This window comes from Phascolarctos cinereus, unplaced genomic scaffold (genome assembly GCF_003287225.1).
Source record: "Phascolarctos cinereus isolate Bilbo 61053 unplaced genomic scaffold, phaCin_HiC Scaffold_4;HRSCAF=312, whole genome shotgun sequence".
NCBI lineage: Eukaryota > Metazoa > Chordata > Mammalia > Diprotodontia > Phascolarctidae > Phascolarctos > Phascolarctos cinereus.
In genome coordinates this window covers 540244483-540257082 of record NW_027555847.1, presented here as the reverse complement: position 1 = coordinate 540257082, position 12600 = coordinate 540244483, and the positions used below count along the sequence as shown (strand labels likewise).

Below are 12600 nucleotides of genomic sequence, written 5' to 3'. Positions count from 1 at the left end.
AAGTACAATGTCATCAAAATCTGAAATTCCTTTATTTCATGCACAGGATATATTTTGCAGTTGTGCTGTATAGTCTTGTAGTTATTTATGACTAACGTCCAACTCGTTTTACTTGGCATTTTATTCTTTTAATCTTTTTCATGCTTTACTAATATTTAATTGATATTTAGATCAGATACATTTCCTATGGAGTTTTAATAGCTATAGAGCTGTGTGTATGTGTGCCTGCACACATACACATGTGCACACATATCTATATTGTCAGCAGCATCATCAAACACAAACATCTCTTAATTTGTGCAGAAATTACTTGAATCTCCTTCCATATTCAACTTCTTGAGTATCCTAATCCTTTGTGTGTGCTCACAATAATAATTTCTCATTATTAGTCACAGTGCTTTATATGATCCTGTAAGATTTCCCAAGCATTTTCCCAAAACAGCCTTATTTGGTAGGTAGTGGGAGTATTATTGTCCTCATTTATAGATAAGGAATATAAAACTCGAAAGGAGGGGCTACATTGTCATGCAGCTAAAAAATTTTGGGTCTAGGATGAGCATCTGTTCCTTCTGATGGCAGGCTTTTTCTGTGCAGTGTACTTCCTGTGCACCATACTTCATCTCCTAACATACTGATGTATGCCAAATTACTTTATTAAAGTAATATTTGTTATATTGAGAGTTATTAATCAATCAACAGGCATTATTGAGCATTTACCATATTCTAGGTGCCATGCTAAGAAGCACTGGAGAGCCAAAGAAAAAGCTAAAACATTCCATGTTAATTGTACATTACCTAAGTCTCTAGTACTTGTGTGCACACATGTACATGTGTGTTCCAGATCCAATATATAGTTGGTAGATGTCTGTCAGTGATTAGCAGATTAAGCCTTTAGTCTCATATATATGGCATTGTATATTAAAAAAAAGTCAAAAGTAGCTTTGAGAATGTAAGAAAATACAGACATAATGGATGTATTTGTGAGTTTATATACACTTTTAGAAATAGTAGCCATAAAAAATATACACACATTTCCCAAATGTTTTTGCCCTTGCTGCTGAAGATAACTGAGAGGAAATGAAGAAAAACTGAATTTATGTCTCCTCCAGCTTGCTAGATTATGACAGTATTTTCATTCACAAGTTCTTTGATAAAGAACCCTTTTATATATTTTAAAACTATGTGTTGATGTTATGACAACACTTGTTTGATAAAGATTAAGTAATCATTTATTTATGAATATACACTCTAACCTTGTGGGCAGTTAGGTAGCACGGTGGATAGAGTGCTGGGTCTAGAATTAGGAAGATTCACCTTTCTGAGTTCAAATCCTGCCTCAGATACTTATTAGTTGTGTGACCCTGGACATATCACTTAACCCTTTTTTCCTTAATTCCTCATTTGTAAAATGACCTGAAGAAGGAAATGGCAAACTGCTCCAGTATCTTTGCCAAGAAAACCCCAAATGAGATCATGAAGAATCTGAAATGACTCAACAGCAACAGTGATTGATTTTTGTAATTTTATGGGTTGGATCTTACTGAAATGACTGAACAATGACAATCGCCTTGTGAAAAAATCATGATAGAAGAGACAGCTAAGGTGTTAAAAGTTTAAGATCAAGATCAAGTAGTTTGCTCAGAACAGAATTCCTAGTAGATAAATCCCTTGTTGCAATTATGAAGAATTAAAATGTAGAATTTTTGAGTTGGAAGGGGCCTAGAATCATAGATTTAGAATTTGAAGGAGTCTTAAATATCATCTGGTCCAAGTCTTATCATTTTGTTGATCAGGAAGCCAATGATCAGAGAAATTAAGGCACTTTAGCATTAAGTGTCAAACTTGAGATTTGAATCCAGTCCTCTCCCCCCTACTACTACCATCATTACCACTACTACTACTACTACTACCACTACTCCTCCTCTTCCTCCTCCTCCTCTCTTACTTTATTAGAATGATTTAATTGGATATCTGTTTTTTAGAGGTGAGGACCTCTTCAAAGTCACATTTTAAGCCAGTAGCATCAAAGGAAGTATAACACATCCTCTGACTTATTTTTAAAACTCTTTTCACACTACGCAATGCCTCATTACCTCTTCCCTTGACACCACATTTTTATGCATTTCTTGTATTCAACAAAATATTTTTTAAAGGGACGTTGACACTCACTGTCTTTCTTAGTGATTTCCATGAAGAAAATAGTGGTGGGAATATCCTTCCAGCAGTATAAACTCATGGAACACATTGCATATTCATACTTAAACTTAATTATAGTCATTCTGGTGATCTGGATGCCTGCTGGAAGTAAAAAGTTTGAAAAATATTAGAAGTAGTATGTATTACATAAGGTCTTTTTATGAAGGCATTTATACTGTATAGTACAGCTGAATTACAAAAAAAATTAAAAATAAAGTCTTTGGTGTTTATTATGAATGATTAAGGAATATATAATGAAAATAAAATTGAGTATTTAGTCTTTTTAAGTTGAGTGATGGTATCTTGAAGATTCTGGTCCCAATTTGCATTTATGTTTAGTTAGTTGAAGAGTTATTAGTCAAATCATCTGACAAAAAAAAGTTTTAGCTCTTTTTTTTAAAAAACTATAACATTTTAAAAGAATCAAGGAACAAAATTTTGCTGACATGCAGTGAGATGTCCTGATTTGTTCTGATTCTGTGGCATTTAAAAAATCCATGATTAGTAGTTCATTTCTCATTATTGTCAGTGTCTTCTTGTTTTTAAATAGTTTTGCTGAGAATAAGAATTCCATTAATCAGAATAATTGGCAATGAACAAATAAGTGATAACTTAAATATTTTGTAGCTATGAGCTAGATGTCATGTAGATGGCAGATTATGGAAATGAGAGTACCATATCTGCCACATTTTTGGACCATCTGCATAATAAGCCTCATTGTTAAATGTAGCTTGTCCTATGTTTTCCCTATTCATGTAACAGTAAACCTTTGCATGCACATTGACCATTTTAATTATATTACATTTTAAAAATAAAAGCATTGTCCAGAATGTACATGACTATTTTATGTGTGTGTATGTGTGTGTGTGTGTGTGTGTATATGTAATAAAAGCCAACTATTTTAGTTCAAGTGGAAATCTTCTCACTGTTTACACTTTTCTGTTATAATACTATGATTATTTTGTAGGTAGGGAGATTCATGTCAGTGTACTTAGAGTGATCTAGGATTTTTTTTTTATGTACATATCTGTACACCCTTAAGTACCCATCCTTGGAAACATTAACATGTCTTAAAGAAGGCAGTATTCCTTCGACCATTACCTAGTCCACACACCTACAGTTGGAAAGACAAAACCCTTAGAAATCTAACTTTAATAGTTTTCACCTTGGCTATTCTCATGGGAAGAAAAAAACTAATTTGAAGGTGCTTACACTTTAACTATGTCATCATGTCAGTGATATTTTTTTTGTGGCCTGCCCTCTGGTGGCTACCTTTTCTTTCTGCCAAATAAGGCAGACTATATAACTATAACTATAACTATAACTATAACTATAACTATAACTATAACTATAACTATAACTATAACTATAACTATAAACTATAACTATAAACTATAACTATAACTCAACTATAACCTTTTTATTGCTTTAGGAGCTCATCAGGATTGACCATATTGAATAATAAAATGGTAGTCCTAATGAGTCAGCTGTTTAAAATGTTTCTTTTAAACAATAAGGCAGGGACTGAAAAATCATATTTCATAGTGAATAGCAATTAAGTCTGTAGATATTGCTGTCAGGGAGTACGGTTCTGCAGCTAGGTGGCGCAGTGGATAGAGCCCTGGATGTGGAGTTAGGAACATTCAGCTTCTTGAGTTCAAATCCGGCCTCAGATACTTACTAGGTTTGTGACCCCTGGGCAAGTTCCTTAATCCTGTTTGCCTCAGTTTCTTCATCTGTAAAATGAGCTGGAGAAGGAAATGGCAAACCACTCCCATCTCTTTGCCAAGAAAACGCCAAATGGAGTCACTAACAGTTGTACACCCTATTGAAAAATGACTAAAGAGAAACAACAAAGTTGGATTTTAGGAATTTTGTATTTCTTATGAAAAATTTCCTCTTTTCTATATACAAACCACCTCTTTATCTCTGTCTGTTATGTTTTTCATAGATTTCATGCCAGTTTCCTTCTGTTCTTTTGGTAGTGGGCAACATACCTCCTCTTACTTTTTAGGACGTTTAGGGAGAATGTTTGCTGTGGATAAACACCTCCAAATCAGAGATCAGGTTTGACGTTGGCAGTTACTACATAGGTGAACTTTGAGCAAGAGTGCTTCCCCATCTCCTTTTTATTTAGAAAGTCAGCGGACATTTTCCTTGTCCCCTAGTGAATCCAGAGCTTGTATCAGAACAAGCCTTGTTAATGATGAATACCTCCTCTTGGAACTGCTGGGTTCTCTCTAGGCATGATGTAGTTGTGCAAAAATGTAAAACAGCCTTCTCAAGTTTATTGCAAGAAATTCAGCATCCAGCTAAGGAAGTTTTATCACATCCCTCATTCAGTTACTGTTTCCTACATTTCAAATCTACCACAGTATATGCCGCTACATTCCCCCTGGCTCCCTTCCTCTAATTTTGTTGCAAATTTCTCTGACTTCTACCACACTTTGACTGGTAGATGTCATGAATCAGGGGCCAGCATTAATTAGGAATTTTCTAAATCTATTAGCAGAAAAGAGACACTTAATTCATTATGTCAACCAGAGCTGGATTTCTTTGCCTGATTTCTGGGACTGCTGTAGGCGCAGCTTGAACCCATTTAGAATTTTACATGGGCACTGTATTTTGTCATTGTTGTCATTGTTGTTGTGTGTTCATTTTAAATGGTCTGTTTCAGTTCATCAGGATTTTAGCTTAAGGTTAACACTTTTATGTAAGATTAACCATGCCAAGTTGTTTTAGTCATCAGAATTCTAAACCTCATTGTTCAAACAGTGATGTTCCAAATGTCATTTTAACATTTTAAAGCATTCCTAGGAGCTTCAGGCTCACATTTATTCACATTTTTATCTTTCAGTTCACTAGATTTTGGAATATCCCTTCTATTTTTTCCAACATGGTAATTATTTATGGAAATTGGTAAAAACCTTCTTAGGTTTTGACAGACCTGTGTGAGAGCTGTACTTTTCTTTTTGTTTGTATGGCTTTAAATTCAGCCTTGTTTTGAATTATCATTCAGTTATATATCCGCTTCGTACTGCAAAATTTTACTTTTTAGATTCATCCTCTGATCTCCCCTCCCAATCTTTTTTTTTTTAGCTTTTCCTCCCTGAAGCTTCCAGATCCTGTTATTTTCTGTTCATATATGTGGAAGAGTTTATAGGAGAGCCTGATTTTCTTTGCCCTCCCATGGAAATGATAAAAATAATTATAATATATAGTTGATCAAATTTATTATAGGTCACACTGATTTAAATAAAAGGTAGCTGGGGGGAGGTGTTGTCTACTTAGCCATTTTGTTGCATGTAGATTGTTTTGATCAAAGAAAAAAGTACAACAATGTGAAATGAAAAATACAAAATTATGATATTTTCTTTATGTTTTCTTCTTTTTCTCATCTAGGGGAGAGACCATTCTAATTCAGACATTGCCCAAACAGTGCCTCTCAGAAAGGGAACCTAAACACACATATCCAGTGTGTGCACCAAGAACCATTTAACCAGGAGTTAACAGTACCCTGACTGATGGTTACAGCAGCCTCCAAACAATGACCCAGATAGCCCTGCCTGGAAGACTTCCCTACAGACCCTCCAATCCTTGGAAGCCACTGTGCTAGAATGGAAACTCAAGGGAGATGCCTCAATATTCATAACCATTTAAAAATAAATGAAGATCTTACATACCTAATATATATATATATGATATGTATGTATATGTTATACATATATCTTGTGTACACATGCTAATCAGTTCCATGGTTCCATATTTCCTTTATAATTAATAGTGGGACTGGCAAGCACCGTGACAGCGCAAGGCTCCTACATCATTCAAGATGAGTTTGAGACACTGGAAAACCAAGCAGCACAAAACTGCGTGTTTTGGAGAACGTGATGAAGTTAAGCACTGTAACAAGACTCTCCCCAATGCTCCTGAGGGCTCCTTATTTAACTGCATTGGAACAAACAAATAGTGGTGGATTTGAGGACTGATGAAATGTTAGTACTTACCACTCCTTGTCATAGTGGAAAAGCAAACTGAAAAGAGTATAAAAAAAGATTGGAAGGAAGTGGTATTTGGTGCTGTGAAAAACCATGCTTGATCTAGCAGGGACTGATGGTGAGAAGACCATATTTCTCCAATGGTTCTATTTCATTAAAATCTGGGGGCCACTTGCATTTCCCTTGTGATTGTTCTAGATTGCTGATTCCCCAAGAGTTCTACACGAGTATGGAAATGGAAACACTTCTATGGATATGCTTATACTCTGCTTTGGACGAGAAAGCTAGTTGAACACTAAGAAAAGCAGGCTTCTGTATTTTACTCTCAGGACCTTTTTGTAACAGGGCTACATTTGGCAAACTGCTCACAAAAGAAGACTGCACGTTTTAACAGCCACTGAATGCTCCTAATGTGTACATGTTTTTAATAATAGCAGAAGAATCTCTGAGCAAATGTAGGAAACCTAGATTGCCTAGGGTACTGTGTGCTCTGTATGCTTCTGTCTTTTTGTGTTTTTTTTCCCCTCCTCCCCCCACCCCAGCAAGTCAGTTACCCCCTTTCCTTTCTGGGCCTAGTGACATCCCCCCTTTCAAAAAAAAAAGATGACTTACCTTTTTCATGGTGGCAGGTTAATAATGTTCTTATAATATGTCATGTATTGTACTTGGTGGTCACTGGTAGTGTTAGGGGGGAAAATGCTTTATATACCTCTTCCTCAGTAACTCTTTCAAATGCAAGTTTTCGCGTTGGGGATTAAGGCACATAACAAAGGATCTTAAACCATGCAGTGTAAGCAATTAAAAATGTATTCCACAGATATAAATATTTTCTTTCCTTATTGCTGTGACACTATGTGTGATGGTAATATTTCTGAGAGTTTCAGATTTTTGCACATATGATTTTATGCATTATCAAAAGTTACTGCTGCCTTGAAAGAAAATGTTCTGTGAAATTTTTGCAAAAGCTTTACTAGGTTTTTTTTAAATTGTGACATTTTGTAAAGGCAGGAAATGGATTAAAACTAGCATGCTAAATATATTTTTCAAAAAAAAGCAATAATTTTACATGTACAGAAATTATCCTAACCTTTAATACTGGTGAGAGCAACTTAATACAGTAATGGACTAGTGCAGTTTTTTTGTAGTAAATGGGCTTCTGATACAAAGATTTGTTTAAAAAAAAAAACCCAACAGCAACAAAACCTTAAAGTGTGGTTTTTCTGTTCTAATGATTTGTTGAGTTTTTATAATTATTATAATTATTATTATTATTAGACAAGGTTTGGTTCTGGATTCTACTTGTTATTGGTTTTGGATTACTTGACCGTTCTTCTTACTTTGCAATGCTTGCAACAATGCAATGTAACTTGCTAGTGTACTTTTTTTTTACTTATTTTTCCTCATATCCCTACACCAGATGTGTACCAGAATTCTCTGTAGTACTGGTATAATTAGGAATGTCTGTGCAAATACTTAGAAGCGACTGTAATTGACTGTTTTGTAAAATTATTTTGAGTGAAGTTGCATAGACACATTCCACTGTTCACCTGTTCTGTTGATTTATGTTTGATCATCCTTTGGGGTTCATACTAGCGATAATTTTTGCTTTTCTGGGTCCTGTTTCCTTGGCTTAAAGTAAATGGTGACATTTCAGGAATGCATCAAAGCTAGCTGCTTAGCCCTGTTTGCTTCTCTATGTTTTTAGCTATTAAAAAAATTATTCTGTACCCAAAGTGACACAAAAGTGTAGTGTATATTTGTGATTTTTCAGAAGCGATATGGAAAATCCTAATTAATATTTGTAAGTGAAAGCTTCTTGGTGAATCTTCCTTCCTAGAGTGTCTGACAGAGAAAGAAGAGGAAAATGCTGTCACTTCCATTATCAGGGTACTAATCAACAAAGTTTACAATCGGAATTTAGTTACATAGAGAACAACAGTAGAGGGAAATCAGTTTAAATAATTATATACTGTGTATGGTGCAGAAATCAGATTGTCACTTAATTAAACAAATGTGTGGGGGCTAAAGAACCCTCCAAGAATGCCAACCTCAAAGACAAGCTGTTTTCAGGAATGAAACTCTGGTTTGTACTTTTCCATTTAAAAAAATATCAATGTTATCGTATTGCTTCATTAATTCATTTCTGTGAGTTTGACCATAGTATTTAAAATGATTTGTGTTCCATATTTATTTAGCAAATGATCAGCATTTTTTAAAAAAAAATTTGCAATTTAGCATGATATATTTCTGTAAACCATCTTCTGACTGTTACAGACTTCCTACTACCTCTACCAGAATCTACCTTTCCTTGCTATTTAACAGGATTTTTTACAGTGTTGCAGCCTAATGTAACTTAGACAATAAAGGGTTTGATTATCTATGCTGCAGGTTCTCTGTGTATCTGCCCTCCTCTCCTTCTCACTCATTCTCTTTTCTTTTTTTCTTTCTCTGTTTTCCCTTTCTTTAACTAACTTAAAGAACACTTGGAAAAAATCACCTTCCAAAGGTCTTTCAGGATGGTCATACTTGGGGCTACTTCCTAGGCTTCATAATGAGTATATAAGGTAAATGAAAGTCAGATGCGGAATATATTTTCTTACAGATAATCTCTATTTTCATATTTCTGTTTGCATTTCCTGGAAGTCTTTACGTCAAGAGCAGATGAATAAGTTCCAGGATGGCCAAAACAGAAGACAAATTACTGAGCCAAATGCTTTGAAAATTGTTTATTGCTAAAAGTAATCCACAATAGGATGTCTCACTGCTTTAAAGCCCAGAAAACACTGATTTTCCAGGTTATAGTGGCAGGGAACAAACAATTTAGATTTGGTACCTGAAATTAAAAATAAGTTTTGAGAAAAAGCTTTTAAATTTTATTGTCATAGAATTCATTTTCTGATTTAGCCAGTAGGCCAGTCTTTAGTAGTAATAAATTATATAACCTGTTTTCCTAATTTGTGTAGATATCTAAAGATTGAATGAATGAATGAAAAAAGCATTTATTAAGTGTTTCCTAGGGATACAAATAGAAAAGCAAGATAGCCCCTGCTTTCAAGAAGCTCACACTCAAATAGGGAGAAGACTTCATAAACAGGAGGTTTTAGCTGTAAGGTAAAAAAGCCCAATGTACTAAATGGTGTGTGATAGTAAAACAGATGGTAATGCCACTTCTTTCATGTTATTTCCATTGACAGTCTCTTTTTGATTCTGAACAATTTGATAATGCCAAGGACTCTAGTGCCCAGATCTTTTTTTTTTTTTTGGGTGGAGGTAGAGGGGTGTTTAGTGTAGTTGTGGCTACTCAGGAGGTAGAGGCTACATAGTAATAATAATAATTAATAAAGCATAAATTAATTTGTGCTTTAAAAGTAGTGTAGCCTTTGGAATTCAAGGTAATAGCGAGTTCTTTTTCTCTGGTGATTTTTCAGAATTATGACTAAGCTGTACTTTATCAATGCAGTTTAGATAATGAATGAGAGTGTCTTTCTGGATCAAAGAAAGTGAACAAGGTCCTCATTCTTCTTGGGAGGACAATTTACCTCTTGAATATCTGTGGTCAGATTCTTTTTTTTTTTTTTTGTAACAAAAACTGAAGTACGGTAGTTGGGATGTTGTAGGTGGAGATGGACTGTGGCAGTAGTACATTTCCCCAGTTTCTCCATCACTGAGAGCGTGAGTTCTCTATGATGTTTTTAGATTAGAGTTCTAAGCCCAGAAGAATACATTCACTGGTAAAAATCACAAGCTGGCTTTAAGTGGTTGACCTTCCATTGAACAATGAACTTCCAGTTAAGTCACAGTTCTCGTTGTAGTTTAACTGATGCCAGAGAACTCCATAGGGGGAAAAAGATTAAAAGATCACTTTTCCAAAGAAAAATGACCACTTTTCCCCTACTACACTTACTGAACTCTCCTAAAGCAGTAAAATACAGAACATTATAAAATTTCAATGCAATTATTTATATTGTTTTATTCTTCAGTTTTTAAGATATTATGGAAGGGATTTTTGATTCAGATAGGTATGAGGCTAAGTCCTATCCAGCTGTAAGATAATTGTTTTATGATTCACATTAGGAAATGTGACTAAGATTGGTGAATTGCACTTATTTTTTATTTTCTATTTACAAGAAACTAAGGTGTTTTATTGGCTAATGATGAGAATGTTTAGATAACACCTCCCAGAATTTGAGGAAATACAAATATCTTTTCTGTGTTACTAGAATTTTTTAAAAAAATTATTCTACAAGCCTCAGAATTTGGCCTGAAGTCACTTCCAGAGTCTCTTGAGCTGTTAAAAAAAAAAGTGCACTTGCTACCTTTCTATATTGACATCATTGGCTTTTCTTTATGCAAGTCTTACTTCTAATAACTTTAAATATCAAAAGGTGATTCCTAGACCAAGCGATCTTGGCAAAGTACTGGAATAGTGTGTGATGTGTTTTGAAACCTTTGAGATACTCCAGTATGTACACCTATATTTACCTCTGTTGTGGCAGCATAGCACAGATCTGTTTTTGTAGCATACTAGGGTTCCCCAAACATATCGTCTGCACTTGTCGGTCAGTGGATATATCTTGGAATGGGTCTTAGCCCTTCTTCAATTAGATTTCTCTAATTAGCCAGAATTTTGGGGTAGAGCTAAAAGTGAATAAAGCATAGAGGAATGCCCCCATTAAGACTCTCTCAAATGAAAAGATTAGATTTATCTCCCTCTCTTCCCTCCCACCCCAAATAATGGCAAAAAGTACTTTCTCAAGGCAGTTGACATCTGACCAAAGAAACCTTTTAAAGTGCCAATCTATTGGGATAACTGACCGGCAATGACTTGTTCCTAGGCCAAGGTTCTGTTCTGTCCTTCCTGGTTTCCACAGTGTTCATAGCACTTTCCAAATACTCTTAGTGGTTTTCTGGAAGAAAGTGGTTCGTTACTGTTCTGTATTTACCTACCAAGCACCCAAGAGCGAACCATGCAGTATGCTTTTTCCAGAACATGCTATAATAAGGAGTTGTTGGAGCCTACTGGAAGAAGGTTGCAAGATGGCAGTTCTTAAACCATGGAAGTTTATAGTGTAGTATACTGGAAGCAAGATATGGGCATTCTTCGAGTCTCAAAAAAAGCATAATATGAATATTGATTCATATGAGCTCATGTTTGTAGTGCTTGGATCTCTTTTCCCCCAGCTTGTTGTGCAGCATGAAAGCAGGAGAAGTAGTGTGTTAGTCCTTACTAAGGTAGTCCCAGCTCCTCACTCTAGTGAGGCCCCTCTTACTTTTCAAGGTAAGTTATTCTTCAAGGGCCTTGTAAAGTTTCAAAGATAATGTGAAGTACTAATGTTATTTTCCCATGCAACAATCCCTTGGTCTGTCAGAACTCATTAGCCAGTTGATGCAATGAAATGACAAAGGCCTTGAGGAAAGAAAATCCTGTAAGCACTTCATGTAATCATTCTAAATTCCCACTTCCTCTCCTCGTGTGGACTGAAAAAGAGAAAGATTGTTCTTTGCACCACTCTTTACTGAGATGATTATGGAGATTTCTGTTTCTGATTTGCCTTTTGAAAGGGAACAGTTTCTGGATTCATTTCAACTCAACAGAGACAGATAAAGCATTGATTAATAATTTACTCTGTGCTAGGCATTGTGCTAAGCTCAGACATACAAATAGAAACAAGCAAAATAATGCTTGCCTTCAAGGAGTTTGCATTCTAATAGGAAAAGACAAAGCATAAATACATAAATTGGTGGAAGAAAGGAGGAGTAGAAGAGAAAGAGGGTTTTTTGTGACGTGAGACCGACAAATTGCATGGAGACCTGAAGCATGGTTAGGGAGCCAGGGGTAGAGTCCAAATTTCATTTGGAGTGAAAATTGTCAGAATTCTGGGCCATGGTGGGGAATCTCAAATATATACATACACACACACACACACACACACACAATGTCTACTGGTTATAAAGAACTCTGCTAGGAACTTTGGGGGATAAAAGGATGAGTAAGCCATGCCCACAGTTAGAGGGATAAGTGATGCGTAAAGCCATAATAGGCAATCGTATGTCATATGCAACACAATCATATGTGTTGCAAAGATTTGCTGTGGGGGTTCAGTGAAGGAAGATACCACATTCAGTTGGGGAAATTGAGGACTTCTCGAAGGAGGTAGTGATTGATAAATATGCTAAAGGATGGGTTTTGACTCACGGATTAGCTGGGAGTGTTAGGCAATTCATTTCAGGTCTAGAAACATTCCCTGAGTGCTGTATGCAAGGCATTTTGCTAGATGTTGGGGGATGCAAACAACATGAGCAAAAACATTGAAGCAGTAAAGTGTGGAATGTTTTTAGTGAAAAGTGCATAGTCCAGCATGTCTTCACTGTAGGGTATATTTAAGGCACTGTTGAGAGATAAAAC

General features: G+C 35.5%; 1 protein-coding gene across 8 annotated transcripts in view; it reads left to right on the top strand.

Moving 5' to 3' along the window:
• ZNF516 (zinc finger protein 516) overlaps positions 1-8572 on the top strand; it is a 146935-nt gene extending 138363 nt beyond the window's left edge. For all 8 annotated transcript variants that reach the window (XM_020986934.2, XM_020986932.2, XM_020986942.2 and 5 more), the window contains one exon: positions 5599-8572. In XM_020986934.2, coding sequence (XP_020842593.1) covers positions 5599-5658 — 60 coding nt within the window. In that variant the 3' untranslated portion in view covers positions 5659-8572. The remainder of the gene's footprint in view (positions 1-5598) is intronic.
• Positions 8573-12600: the final 4028 nt, after the last annotated feature.